The sequence below is a fragment of the Salvelinus fontinalis genome, chromosome 2 (genome assembly GCF_029448725.1).
Source record: "Salvelinus fontinalis isolate EN_2023a chromosome 2, ASM2944872v1, whole genome shotgun sequence".
Classification (NCBI taxonomy): Eukaryota; Metazoa; Chordata; class Actinopteri; order Salmoniformes; family Salmonidae; genus Salvelinus; species Salvelinus fontinalis.
In genome coordinates this window covers 55,612,356-55,627,119 of record NC_074666.1, presented here as the reverse complement: position 1 = coordinate 55,627,119, position 14,764 = coordinate 55,612,356, and the positions used below count along the sequence as shown (strand labels likewise).

Below are 14,764 nucleotides of genomic sequence, written 5' to 3'. Positions count from 1 at the left end.
TTGTTTTGAACACAGCATTACTGTCAGTGTTAGCAGGTCGGGTAACACATTAGTGGCAGAAATATGTATCATGCAAATCATTTGTTGTTGTGAGAGCCAAGTATGTTAATAAAGACACGTGAGGCTGCTGAAAACGTTTGTTGAAACGACAGTGTCAGTAGTTTGCTTAGGATGACGCCAAAGATAGGCTAATTGCATGGGAGTACCCTACCTAAAACACTGACCTATAGAACAATTTTAATAGGATCTCTGTGTCTAGTTTGCTAACGTTATTTATGATCACTCAAATAAGTACATTTTCATATATAGGCTATGCACTATATTATGCTATATATTTTTTATTAGATGTGTCCATTAGTTATTTTGTCCGATTTATAGTGAATGAACACCGTCAACGTTTTCATAAAACAACGCGCTTCAAGTATCGCGCGCTTTTTGGATTAGTGGTTTAGTTGCCGTACAACAACAGAAATGGCGTCTTCCCAGGATGTCCACGTCCGTATTTGTGGACAAGAAATAATCAAATATGATCTCGAAATTAAAGCTCTCATTCAGGTACTTCCATCTTAACAACTTTTAACTTATTTTATTTATTAGGTTTACCTTGTGTCATTTGAATTTGCGGTTGTGAGCCAAGATAGTGTACATTTGGCCAGCTGTCTAATCTAGCCTAGTTCATTCTGGCTGACTAGCTAACTAACATTAGCTAACTGTTAATTGCGGAGAGCAAGCGATGCAATATAGCCTGTTTCAAGAATGTGGATTATATTGAATGGACAGTTACATTAAAAAAACATACTATATTCTCTTGATTAGGACATTAGAGAATGTCCGGGGCCACAAAGTGTGCTGATGGATTTCAACTCCAAAGTAAAAGAGAAATTAAATCAACTGCGACTGAGAATCCAGGTAGTTATGTAAATCAATGCTAATTTATTCTAGATCGCATTTATTGTGATTAACTAGCTAGGAAAAACTCATCTGAACTATACATTACATTCACAGAATATGGAACAAATGGCTAAGGAACAAGACAGAGAGACAGACAAACAAGCCATCCTGAGTGAGACAGAGAGTCATCGCAGACAGAATCTGAGGTGAGAGATTGGGATCCAGATTCCTATTTAACATGCCAATTGACCTCACACCTTTTGGAATTCACTGACTGAATATTTTCATAATATTTCCATCTACAGTAACCAGACAGCTTGGAGGAAGGCAAACTTGGCATGTAAACTGTCCATTGACAACCTTGAGAAAGATCAACTTCTGAATGGTGGAGACTCTACTGTGAGACAGCGGTGAGTAGTGCTCTTCTCATCAGGCACAGCTGTTAGCTATTTTGTTAATGCTCTATGTCCAGTTTCTTATTCCTACAATCACTATTCTTCATAGCCTGAAAAATCATATTTTCAACACAACCTAATGTACAGGCTGAAAGATACTCCTCTAATAGGGTGACAGGGACAGAAAGTTGAGATTGCTTTGAATTTAGTTCTAGTGTGTCATCCCCCCCTCTCTCTGTGTGTGTGTGTGTGTTCTCAGGAAGGCAACTAAGGAGAGTCTGGTCCAGACGTCTGGTGACATCACAGAGAGCCTGATGAGCATCAGTCGTATGATGGCCCAGTCGGTGTCTCAGAGCGAGGAGACCATCGGCACTCTGGGTAAGAGACTACTCATTCAGGAAAGGAGAACAGTCACAAAATGGGTGCCAGTGGTTAGGGCTTGAAGACAAATATAAGATACGATAACTTTGTCCATTCACAAGAAGAAAAAAAAGTTAGCATACAAAATACACAATCAATACACTATAATACAAGAAATGTAATACAAAAATGGCTGGAAAGTGAGAACACATAGCCTAGTCCCTTTGACATACTGTCCTCAGTGTCCCTGGGTGGTTCCAGACTTCGTCCATTAGGCTAGAACACTTTGCATTTCCAGCACCTATTCTAATTCATGCAAGCCACTCTCTTATTAAGCTACGACAAATTACTGTAAAACTTTAATTAAACGCTGAGTCTCAAATAGCCGCCTGTGCCTTTTTATTATCCAGGCAACGGCACACATTTCAGCTAAAAAACGCTGGTTTAAAATAAATGAATTCTAAATTACTTGTTCACGAGGTTACTATGAATTAACATGAATTGTTTCCGAGGTTTAATCTTTGATTTGTTACATTGCCATAATTTGAGTCACTACTGAATTATTTAATCTGTTTGTTTTTTTCGGCAGTAAGAAACTGCTAGCTGAAACAGAACAGAAACAGAACTTCGGGGGTACAGAAATCGGCAGATCGCCCTCTAGCCACGAAAGTAAGAATTGCTGAAAATGCAGTCGAGGAGAATATTTTGTTTCCATAGAGGCCTTTTTCCCTTTATTCAGATTACAACTGCTCACTTTGGGTTGTTTGAAAACAGAATCATCTCCAAAATATAGTTCTTTTTTAAACAAGCCTTAGAAAGTTGGTTGCAATTTTAGTTTAATCCACCTGAAAAAAACTGAACAAATATTGTAGTTAAACTCAAATATACTAATTGATAAAAATAACGTATTTTTCGATAAAAATAAAAAAAAGTATAATTTTTGTAAATTATATCATAAACAGGACTGGTGGAGTTATGTCACATATGCAGCTAACATGGACATATGTAAATGTCTGCTCTACCCAAAATTACAACCTAGCATTACCACAAAAAAAGGAAGAGGCAAGTGGAAGGGCGAAAAAGTAATGAACTTGTCTGCCGGCCCTGCATTAAAGACCAAAAATGGTTAAAGAAAATTGTGATAAATAAAAACATATACCAATTTAATTTAAGGACTAAAAAATGGACAGCTGTGGCATATAAATTGCTAAATAGTTGGGAAGAGATTTTCGATGTACCTATTCCATGGCACATGGTTTATGAATTGACACGCAAAACAACGCCGGATTCAAAACTTCAAATTTTTCAATTTAAATGATTATACAACATTTTTGTAATTAATAGAATGTTATATCATTTATTTATTTTGGTACTGTCCATATGTAGCTCGTTTTTGGTCACAGGTCCAAGAATGGCTGAAGAATTGCAACATTTGCCTAGAACTAACGCTGCAGATAGCAATACTGGGTGATTTGAAAGTCATAGTCAATCAATAAAATAATTATTATTTGAGCAAAAAAATTGTAGAAGCTATGAGAATAGAAATGTTTAGTACTTCTGTGAAGCATCACAGCACAGTTGAAACATATATGGCAAATAGAAATCCAAAATGGATGGTGTTAAGAGATGGATGGGAGGGGTTGAATGGAGCTGAAGGGTGGAACTAATAACAAGATAACCAATGTAAAACATACGGGGTCTTTAAAATGTATATAGGTTCAGAAATGTTGTTAAATAGCACAGTTACAAATAGAAATCAAACTGGATGGACATCAGAAATAGAGGAAGGACTAAAAACAAACTAAATATAACTATTGTAAAATGTGTATAAACTGAAGGTAGAAGCCTAAGTGTTATTGTTTATTCGTTTACTCCAATTGGGGGAGGGGTGGTAGGGTTTGCAGGGAATAATGAAGGTATATTCTTTAAAAAAAGTATATATATGTTTGTATGAATGTTTATGTGTATGTATGTACAGTTGAAATTTACATACACTTAGGTTGGAGTCATTAAAACTATTTTTTCAACCACTCCACAAATTTCTTGTTAAGAAACTGTAGTTTTTGCAAGTCGGTTAGGACATCTACTTTGTGCATGACAAGTAATTTTTCCAACAATTGTTTACAGATAGATTAATTCACTGTATCACTATTCCAGTGGGTCAGAAGTTTACATACACTAAGTTGACTGTGCCTTTTAAACAACTTGGAAAATTCAAAAAATTATGTCATGGCTTTAGAAGCTTCTGATAGGCTAATTGACATAATTTGAGTCAATTGGAGGTGTACCTGTGGATGTATTTTAAGGCCTACCTTCAAACTCAGTGCTTCTTTGCTTGACATCATGGGAAAATTAAAAATCAGGCAAGACCCCAGAAAACAAATTGTGGACCTCCACAAGTCTGGTTCATCCTTGGGAGCCATTTCCATACGCCTGAAGGTACCACGTTCATCTGTACAAACAATAGTATGAAAGTATAAACACCATGGGACCACACAGCCATCATACCGTTCAGGAAGGAGACACGTTCTGTCTCCTAGAGATGAACGTACTTTGGTGCGAAAAGTGCAAATCAATCCCAGAACAGCAGCAAATGACGTTGTGAAGATGCTGGAGGAAACGGGTACAAAAGTATCTATATCCACAGTAAAACGAGTCCTATATCAACACAATCTGAAAGGCTGCTCAGCAAGGAAGAAGCCAATGCTCCAAAACCACCATTAAAAAAGCCAGACTACGGTTTGCAACTGCACATGGGGACAACGATCGTACTTTTTGGAGAAATGTCCTCTGGTCTGATGAAATAAAAATAGAACTGTTTGCCCATAATGACCATCGTTATGTTTGGAGGAAAAAGGGGGAGGCTTGCAAGCCAAAGAACAGCATCCCAACCGTGAAGCACGGGGGTGGAAGCATCATGTTTTGGGGGTGCTTTGCTGCAGGAGGGACTGGTGCACTTCACAAAATAGATGACATGATGAGGGAGGAACATTATGTGGATATATTGAAGCAACATCAGTCAGGAAGTTAAAGCTAGGTCGCAAATGGGTCTTCCAAATGGACAATGACCCCAAGCATACTTCCAAAGTTGTGGCAAAATGGCTTAAGGACATTAATTTCAAGTATTGGAGTGGGCGTCACACAGCCCTGACCTCAATCCTATAGAAAATGTGTGGGCAGAACTGAAAGTGTGTGCGAGCAAGGAGGCCTACACACCTGGCTCAGTTACTCTAGCTCTGTCAGGAGGAAGGGGCCAAAATTCACCCAACTTATTGTTCACCCAACTTATTGAGGGAAACTAAAAAAGCCTGTGGATACTATTCGATTAGAAAGGTTCAAAATTCATGTAAACCATCACAGCACAATTTGAAAATATATGGCACATGGAAACAAAACGAGGGTGGTCTATGTTGATGGGCGGAGAGTGCCTAAGGGGTGGGATTAAAGAGTTTGTTTGATTATGTGATTGCTTTATATAAAAGTACCATGTATGTAGCAGAAAAGCTGTAAAAATGTGCGCTGTAAAGAATAAAGATGTCCTCCGAAGAGGTGGATGAATTAGTAAATAAATAAATAAACGTGACGCAGTGTGTAAATGATAACACATTACTGCAGGAAATGTATTAATATGCTGGAATTATATAATTAACTATGCAAATGAGCAAAAGCTGTGTGCATTAAGGAAATAGACACCTGGCTCAAATAAGCACCTGTTGTGTTCAGTGATTTCAGCAAATAAACGCCCAAGCTATTATTGAAATTTTACAGTAGTCATTATGTTTTGTAGAAATGCACATTCACTCATACAGTACTTGTCCTCTATGTAGCTACATCTTCAAGAACAGTCCTGGAAACGGATGAAGAGTTCAAATCCATGACAGGAACCATACATTTGGGAAGGAAACTGATCTCGAAGTATAATCGACGAGAATTGACTGACAAACTGCTAATCTTTCTAGCAGTAGCTTTGTTTTTAGCAACTGTCTTGTACATTTTGAAAAAAAGGCTGTTCCCATTCATTTAGAGGAAATTGTAAGCAATTGCCAGTTTTTTTTGTGATTTGATATTACTCCCCAAAACTACATCTGTAATGTCATGCTGCATTTCTACCGTTTCAATGTCTTTCTTTCCCTACTACAGCCTTGTGCCCTATTGTCTTGTGCATGGCCATTTTGCATCATCAAAACTGTATGTCTGACATGTATTATCTATCTATACCACAGAGGAATGACCTTTAATGGTAAACTCAATGAGATGACATTGCACCGCAGATGTTGAGATGAGCGTGATGAAATGCTAACAGAGTATCTTGAGCATGTGCACTTCGCTGCTACGATTTGGTAGCTACAGGACCAAAACAGAAGTTTAGCCTCGCGCAACTTGATCCATTGTTTTTTTTTTATTTCGTGCAAGCAACGTCATCTCGCGGAGTCTTTACTGGCAGGAATACTTTTTTATTCCATTACCTTATTCTTACTTTATAGTATGCCTCAAATGTACACACTGGTGTTAGTCCATACGAGGAAATAAGAATGGTTACTGTACATCCGAAACAGTATAATAAAGTTTGGACGTAATGTCTGCAAATTGTTTTGGGATAGAAAACATTACATATGGCCTAAACTCACCAAAGGAGTGTGAGTAATTTGAATTATGACTCAACTGAAGCCGAGCGGGCGGGTTTAACACTGACGCCTCGCTCAATTAAGTCTCTATTGTAAAGTTTTAATCGCTGGTGCTGTTAGTCACAACAAAAAATATGGCCTATTATTCACTTTTTTTTGGAAGAGGTAGTTAAGGGTTGAGGCTTTACCATACATGGTAAATTAGACCAATTCATCCACTTATGGAAGCATTGCAATCCAGCTAGAAATAGTTACTGCTTTGCTCTGCCTGTCCCGTCCTTTCCACCCATTTCGCTCTGCTTGCTCCACCTGGTTCTGGTAAGTTCTTCGCATTAGTGTAGGAAATTGAGTTTGTTTTTCCACTTCAAAATGTAAATGTTTCCTGTGTCTCTTATTGCTAGGTAGCGGAAATATCTTGCTCTCCATAAGACTTCTAGTCTTTCAATGTCCATTTTGGATTCCTCCAATACGTGTTCTACATATTACCAGTAGATGGCAGTAAGCAACCAAGGTATTATGGCCAGATGCCAGTTAAATGTCTTTAGGAGCAGACCCTTTTTTCAAAATTTTGCCTAAAATCACGCAGTTAGATTGGGGTAACTCAGGCCCTGAAGCAAGGATATACATTTTCTTGGTACCATTTGGAAATGTGAAAGGTATGTGGGAGATTGTATTATCTTTTACCAAATGTGTTACAAAGAAAAACATTTTTTGTACCATCATCTTTGAAAGGCCATAATATATTCCAGCCCAGGTGGCCACTAGATGGCAGTGTATGTGCAAAGTTTTAGGCAATGAACCATTGCATTTGTTGATGTTGTTTTTAGACTGCCTAAATGTGCCTTTGTTCAAAACTGCTCTCAAACAATAGCATTGTATTCTTTCACTGTAAATTGGACAGTGCAGTTAGATTCAATTCTTGTTTAGCTTTCTGCCAATATCATGTCTGTGTCTTGGGAAATGATCTTGTTACTTACAACCTCGTGCTAATTGCATTAGCCTATGTTAACTCAACTGTACCTCAGTGGACCCACCGATCCTGAAGACGATTTGTGTTATTGAGGTCAATGTGTCAAAATAATATTTATAATTTGCTGTGAGGCTTGACTAAGTTTTGTAGTGTTTAAGTTGGCTAGAATGTCCCCGCCTTTGTGGAAATGTATTTACATTGTTAGGACAGTGAGTCCTTTCTCTCATTCTATAGATCTTTGGAAATGGTTTGTCTAAATTTGGGACGCACATTAATAACGCTTTATTTTCACGCTGACATTTGAGCGGAGTCTGCCCTCTCCCGTCGCCTTCCTCTGGTATTACGATGTAATTGACACTACAATTTATGCGCAGTCATAGTTGACTGCTCCACTTCAAATTGTGCGTGTGAGTTATTTTACATCAACTAGTCTCAAATTAGACCATTTGCACTCAAAGTAGGATTTTATTCTGCTTATAAAATTTCAATAAATGCAGTCAAAATAGCAACAAAGTATTTAAAAATGTTTTATGTCCAAAAGTACAGAACAAGAGATGTATAAAATGGTTTGCTTGCATCAAGGCCTAATGTTATGCGTAGCTTAAGATAATCTAAATACATTTAAAAAAAAAAAAGGTTTAAATACAGACATTGAATCAGAGTACAAACTTCATAAGAAATAAGTTGCCTTTTCAAGTACAGACCTTCATTTCCCGATAGGTAAAAGTGAATGAAGTCATTCATTTGATTACAATTAGGTAATAACATACAAGCCAACTGTACAAAATGCATGTAAAAATGAATGTGAGATAGCTGAGTTGTATTCATACCAGGTCAATGTCCTCAATGTGTTCAGTATGAAACATCTCTAGAGCTGGCATGGCGTGAGGTAGGTTCCTTGGAGTACTAATGATGTTAGAACAAGCATTTGTGATGTACTGTAGCTAGCCATTTGCATCAAAAGCTAGTAAAATGTTGAACCGTCAGTGGCACAATGTTCTGACAAGACACTATGTAGTCATCCTGTGACAAACACTTTGTAGTTGAAAAATACATTGCAGTAGACCCTATTTGATACATGCATATTATCAAAGACCTCAGTGAGAAGTCTAAGGCCCATAATATTTTAACCAAGAAATTATGGGTCTCATGGTTTTGTTACGAGACCTGAGGTTTGTCTTTGAGTGAACATACATAACCATGTTGCAGAGTTGTTACTATTGTGAGATTTGTTACGAACTTTCCTGATTGTGGTAGAAGGCCACTTGTTCCTTGTAATCAGTGATCATGCACAATGCATCATGTGCCAGAGATGGACTTCTCTGCAGAGTTGATGTGCAATTACTGAGTTGGAAGAGAACGTAAACCTGTCTTAGACCTACAACTGAAAAAAATCCTTGTGCGGTTCACTTTTGTGCTGCAAATAAAAGTAGAAAAGAATTGTTTCCACAGAAACGTTGAGCTTGCAAAAGCACTCATCTCTACAAATATGTTTTTCAGTAGTGACAGTATAAATAGGTAGAGCAGGTAAAGCCTAGTAATAAAGGCAGTTTACTTTAATTATATTTACCTCTTCTGATACCTAGAAATCTATGACCTGGAGTCAGCCATCCAAGATGTGGGTGTTTAAGTATATTAGGAAATGTACTTTAAAGAGACATAGTATCTAGAAAAATCAATAGCTCGCAGTCTCAATACATTGAGTGTGTACCAAGTTGTGTCCAGCTAAAACTAGATTACAGCCACAATTTTAAGAAATGGAAAACTTCAAACCTTCTGCAAGAGTCCTTGCTTATGACAAGCACTCATACGTCTTCACTGAAATATTATTGATAACTGGCTCTGTATATAATGGTCATACTGTAAATTGTATATACCTATTTACTTTTAAAAGGAATCAAATGAAAGCTATTTTACAATGTTTTGCATTGCACCTGTAATTAAAACAAATCAAAAGGAACTACTACTGAAAAACAAGTACATGGCCTCAAATCTATATTTGACCACACATACTCTCCTAAATTGTAAAGGTGACAGGGTATGAATGGAGGCGCATGGTACAGGACCATTACTCTTCCTTTCTGTCATTGTTTGTAACCACTGAGGTTATCAGTAGTAGGGCTGTTTGAGGGGGAAAAGGGGTTAGGGGCTGCTCTATTGTGTCTACAGGCTAAAGACATTGCACTCAGTGTTTCACCCCTGGATGGCGGTATTGGGTGGGTGACTGGCCACAGCAAGCCCAAGGTCTGTGGCGTTGTCCAGGGGCTCCTGACTGAAACTCACAGAGGGGTGGCGGTAGCCCCTGTCTAGCTGGCCCGTCTTAGGTTTCTCCTGTTCAATGTCTGGGAGGAAGAGCTGTCCAGCAGGATGCAGAGAGGCGGGAGGGACGGTGATGTGTTGGGGGTCATCTGAACGACCAAGGGAGCATGGGCTCAGGCTGTCACACAGGGCCCCCCAGTTCTGCTCACACTGCATCCTCACTCTCTGTGCTACGGCCCTCCTCACCTCCTCACCACAACCCAGTAGGATGTTCACCAGCTCCACATGAGTCCTGAGGTAGGAGGGAAAATTATATATCTGAATGCAGACTACTACAGTAATTGAATTTTGGATCAGATGGAGTCTGGACCCTAGAAACATACACTGAGTTTAGTATGAAATGGAACAAGGCCTCTTATGCTCACCCTTTGGGGAAGAGGTCCTGGAAGTGGATCATCTCCACCATGACTTTGATGTTCTCCTGGATGGCAGAACAAAGGTCGTGTTTGACGTAGCACTCTCTCTGCAGGTGGATCATCATCTCCTTCACTGCCAGGCACTTCCTGCTCACACAGCTGAACCGGTGCCTCAGGCTGTGGGCCATGCACTTCAGGGCATCCTTGATGAAGGACTTCCCCTACAGAGTTCAACATAATGGCTGACATCACCTCAGGGCTGGCACAATAATTGTATAATCATGTAACCTACAATTATGGACAAAAAAAGTAATTCTACATTTGAGGGGTTCAACTTTAAGTAGATAGTTTACCCAATAGCAGTTTCATTTTTACATGAAGATGGTAAAGTTGGTAATCAATTTACATGCATTAGGTTCGGGAGGAGAATCTTAATTTCCGAAAGTTCCAAGCAGTCAAAACTGATTGAGAGAACAGAGCTTTGGCGACACCCCTACTAATTAGATACAGTTGAAGTCGGAAGTTAACATACACTTAGGTTGGAGTCATTAAAACTCGTTTTTCAACCACTCTACAAATTTCTTGTTAACAAAACTAGTTTTGGCAAGTTGGTTAGGACATCTACTTTGTGCATGACACAAGTAATTTTTCCAACAACTGTTTAGACAGATTATTTCACTGTATCACAATTCCAGTGGGTCAGAAGTTTACATACGCTAAGTTGACTGTGCCTTTAAACAGCTTGGAAAATTCCAGAAAATTATGTCATGCTTTAATAGCTTCTGATAGGCTAATTGACATAATTTGAATCAATTGGAGATGTACCTGCCCTACCTTCAAACTCAGTGCCTCTGCTTGACATCATGGGAAAATCAAAAGATATCAGCCAAGACCTCAGGGAAAAAAAAAATTGTGGACCTCCACAAGTCTGGTTCATCCTTGGGAGCAATTTCCATATGCCTGAAGGTACCACATTCATCTGTACTAACAATAGTACAGAAGTAAACACCATGAGACCATGCAGCCGTCATACCGCTCAGGAAGGAGTCGCGTTCTGTCTCCTAGAGATTTTGCACATCAATCCCAGAACAGCAAAGGACCTTATGAAAATGCTGGAGGAAACAGGTACAAAGGTATCTATATCCACAGTAAAACGAGTCCTATATCAACAACCTGAAAGGCCGCTCAGCAAGGAAGCTACTGCTCAAAAACTGCCATAAAAACACCAGACTACGGTTTGCAATTGCACATGGGGACAAAGATCGTACTTTGAGAAATGTCCTCTGGTCTGATGAAACAAAAATAGAACTGTTTGCCCATAATGACCATCGTTATGTTTGGAGGAAAAAGGGGGAGGCTTGCAAACCAAAGAACACATCCCAACCGTGAAGCACGGGGTTGTGGCATCATGTTGTTTGGTGTGCTTTGCTGCAGGAGGGACTAGTGCATTTCACAAAATAGATGGGATAATGAGGAAGGAAAATTATGGCTATATTGAAGCAACATCAAGACATCAGTCAGGAAGTTAAAGCTTGGTCGCAAATGGGTCTTCCAAATGGACAATGACCCCAAGCATGCTTCCAAAGTTGTGGCAAAATGGCTTAAGGACCATAAAGTCAAGGTATCGGAGTGGCCATCAAAGCCCTGACCTCAATCCTATAGAACATTTGTGTACAGAACTGAAAGCGTGAGAGAGCAAGGAGGCCTACAAACCTGACTCAGTTACACCAGCTGTCAGGAGGAATAGGCCAAAATTCACCCATCTTATTGTGGGAAGCTTGTGGAAGGCTACCCAAAACATTTGATCCAAGTTAAATTTATGGCACTGCTACCAAATACTAATTGAGTGCATGTAAACTTATGACCCACTGGGAATGTGATAAAAATAAAAACTGAAATTCTCCACTGACACTTCATTCTTAAAATAAAGTGGTGATCCTAATTGACCTAAGACAGGGACTTTTTTACTAGGATTAAAAGTCAGAAATTGTAAAAATAGTGTTTAAATGTAATTGGGTAAGGAGTAAGTAGACTTCAACTGCATGTTGTAGCTAATTTGCATAGATGCATTATGATAAGCTCAATAGTTTTACAAAAATGTAAATTGTTACACCAAATTCCAGAGTATTTTCCAAGTTTTTTTTATTATAACATACTTAACATGTTCATACAGTTACATAAAGGATATACTGTATGTAGGCTGCAGTACACTCTTAGCACCTTAAGAGGTTCTTCAGCTGTCCCCATAGGAGAACTCTTTCTACAGCGGATTCAACATGGACCCCAAAAGTATTACTCTTTTTTTCTATGGGAACAGATGAAAAAAACATTTTGGACCCCTTTTTCTAAGAGTGGAGAGCATTTGTGGAATAGAGATACTGGCACTCTGACAGCAGCACACTTCCGAAGGGTAGATCATATGTTTAGGAGAAGTGGAATACCTGGGAGTCAAACTTGCCGGCGTTGTGCAGAAATGTCACGCAGATCTCATGTAGGCCTCGTATTTCACAGGAGTTGTTGTTGAAGCATTCGAACATGCCACAGCCCACATCCCCAGCATTCACCAGACAGTGCTGGATCTCCGCTGATGGAGGGAACATGTTACTTAACATGAGGGTGGCATGCATGTTTGTGGTCTCTTCAGAGAACAGTAGCTTGATAATAATAATGCAACAGTCGATCTTGTGTCAATGTGCTGGGTCCTAGGGAATAATTGAAGTCCTCCAAATATGACTGCTGCTTTTACAGTAAAAGATAATCCTCTTACAAAATATACAGCCAACTATAGGTGAAACATTTTAAATATGTGCTCCTTAGTAGCCAACTAAAATACTTTTACAATATTATAGGGTTAGACTAGTGCTGTCAGGACTGGTCCTGGTCATCCTGCCGCCCTAGAGACAAAGAAAAATGTGTCCCTCCTATTCATTCAGGCACATAAAAAAAAAAAATGTTTTAAAGGGGGGCTTGCCTGTTTTGCATGTAATTTTGGCATTAATACATTTTATTAAAAACAATGTCACCTTTATTTAACCAGGTTGGCCAGAACAAGTTCTCATTTACAACTGCAACCTGGCCAAGCTAGCGCAAAGCAGCGCGACAAACAGAGTTACACATGGGATAAACAAAATGTACAGTCAATAACAATAGAAAAATCTATAGACTGTGTGCAAATGTAGTAAGATCAGGGAGGTAAGGCAATAAATAGGCCATAGTGGCAAAATATTTACAATTTAGCAATTAAACACTGTAGTGATAGATGTGCAGGTAGATACTGGGGTGCAAAGGACCAAGAAGATAATTAACAATGGGGATGAGGTAGTTGGGTGTGCTATTTACAGATGGGCTGTGTACAGGTACAGTGATCAGTAAGCTGCTCTGACAGCTGATGCTTAAAGTTTGTCTCCAGCGATTTGTTGCAATTCGTTCCAGTCATTGGCAGCAGAAAACTGGAAGGAAAAGCAGCCAAAGGAGGAGTTGGCTTTGGGGATGAACAGTGAAATATACCTGCTGGAGCGTGTGCTACGGGTGGGTGTTGCTATGGTGACCAGTGAGCTGAGATAAGGCGGAGCTTTACCTAGCAAAGACTTAGATGACCTGGTGCCAGTGGGTTTGACGACGAATATGTAGCGAGGGCCAACCAACGAGAGCACACAGGTCAAAGTGGTGGGTAGTATATGGGGCTTTTGTGACAAAACAGATGGCACTGTGATAGAAAATTAGATGTAGTCTGAGTAGAGTGTTGGAGGCTATTTTGTAAATGACATCGCCGAAGTCAAGGATCAGTAGGATAGTCAGTTTTATGAGAGTGTTTGGCAGCATGAGTGTAGGAGGCTTTGTTGCGAAATAAGCCGATTCTAGATATAATTTTGAATTGGAGATGCTTAATGTGAGTCTGGAAGGAGAGTTTAGTCTAACCAGACATAGGTATTTGTCCACATATTCTAAGTCAGAACCATCGAGTAGTGATGCTAGTCGGGCAGGCAGCAATAGTTTTACTTGTATTTAAGAGCAGTTGGAGGCCATGGAAGGAGTGTTGTATGGCGTTGAAGCTCGTCTGGAGGTTTTTAAAACAGTGTCCAAAGGGCCAGATGTATACAGAATGGTGTGGTCTGCGTAGAGGTGGATCAGAGAATCACCAGCAGCAAGAGCGACATCATTGATGTATACAGAGAAAAGAGTTGGCCCGAGAATTGAACCCTGTGGCTCCCCCATAGAGACTGCCAGAGGTCCAGACAACAGCCCCTTCGATTTGACACTGAACTCTGATAAGTAGTTGGTGAACCAGGCAAGGCAGTCATTTGAGAAACCAAGGCTATTCAGTCTGCCGATAGAGAATGCGGTGATTGACAATGTCGAAGGATGGATATAGGTCTATAACAGTGGGCCTAGAGTGTCTCCCCCTTTGAAGAGGGGGATGACCGCGGCAGCTTTCTAATCTTTGGGGATCTCAGACGATACGAGAGAGCGGTCAAGTTGCTGCAGGGGGTGCAGAGCTGTTGGCCCAGGTAGGTGTAGCCAGGTGGAAAGCATGGCCAGCCGTAGAAAAATGCTTATTGAAATGATCGATTATCGTATAGTTATCGGTGGTGAAAGTGTCTCCTAGCCTCAGTGCAGTGGGCAGCTGGGAGGAGGCGCTCTTATTCTGCATGGACTTTGTGTCCCAAAACTTTTTGGAGTTAGTGCTACAGGATGCAAATTTGTCTGAAAAAGCTAGCCTTAGCTTTACTAACTGACAGAGTATACTGGTCCCTGACATGCCTGAAAAGTTGCATATCTTGGGGGCTATTCGATGCTAATGCAGAACACCACAGTTTGTGCTAGTCAAGGGCAGTCAAGTCTGGGGTG

At 39.7% G+C, this 14,764-nt stretch overlaps 2 protein-coding genes across 4 annotated transcripts in view; one reads left to right on the top strand and one right to left on the bottom strand.

Moving 5' to 3' along the window:
- The first annotated feature begins 451 nt into the window (after window positions 1–451).
- Window positions 452–6,236, top strand: LOC129821372 (vesicle transport protein SEC20-like). 3 transcript variants are annotated; one of them, XR_008754303.1, is made up of 7 exons: window positions 452–555; window positions 817–909; window positions 1,006–1,097; window positions 1,197–1,301; window positions 1,546–1,664; window positions 2,236–2,315; window positions 5,474–5,564. XR_008754303.1 is itself a non-coding variant. In XM_055878988.1 (6 exons), exons 1-6 carry the CDS (start codon window positions 472–474, stop codon window positions 5,668–5,670), a joined length of 690 nt encoding a protein of 229 aa, XP_055734963.1. In that variant the 5' UTR covers window positions 452–471; the 3' UTR covers window positions 5,671–6,236. The 3 variants fall into 3 exon arrangements, 2 of the variants coding, with proteins under 2 accessions (XP_055734963.1, XP_055734970.1); XM_055878988.1 differs by lacking the exon at window positions 2,236–2,315 and having other exon boundaries at window positions 5,474–6,236; XM_055878995.1 differs by lacking the exon at window positions 5,474–5,564 and having other exon boundaries at window positions 2,236–5,411.
- A 1,516-nt stretch (window positions 6,237–7,752) lies between these two features.
- Window positions 7,753–14,764, bottom strand: part of LOC129867126 (uncharacterized) — a 30,403-nt gene continuing 23,391 nt past the window's right edge. Inside the window, exons 5-7 of the mRNA XM_055940325.1 lie at window positions 12,358–12,500; window positions 9,926–10,137; window positions 7,753–9,792 (exon numbers count right to left, since the gene is read on the bottom strand). Of these exons, the coding sequence (XP_055796300.1) occupies window positions 9,435–9,792; window positions 9,926–10,137; window positions 12,358–12,500 (713 nt within the window). The 3' untranslated portion in view covers window positions 7,753–9,434. The remainder of the gene's footprint in view (window positions 9,793–9,925; window positions 10,138–12,357; window positions 12,501–14,764) is intronic.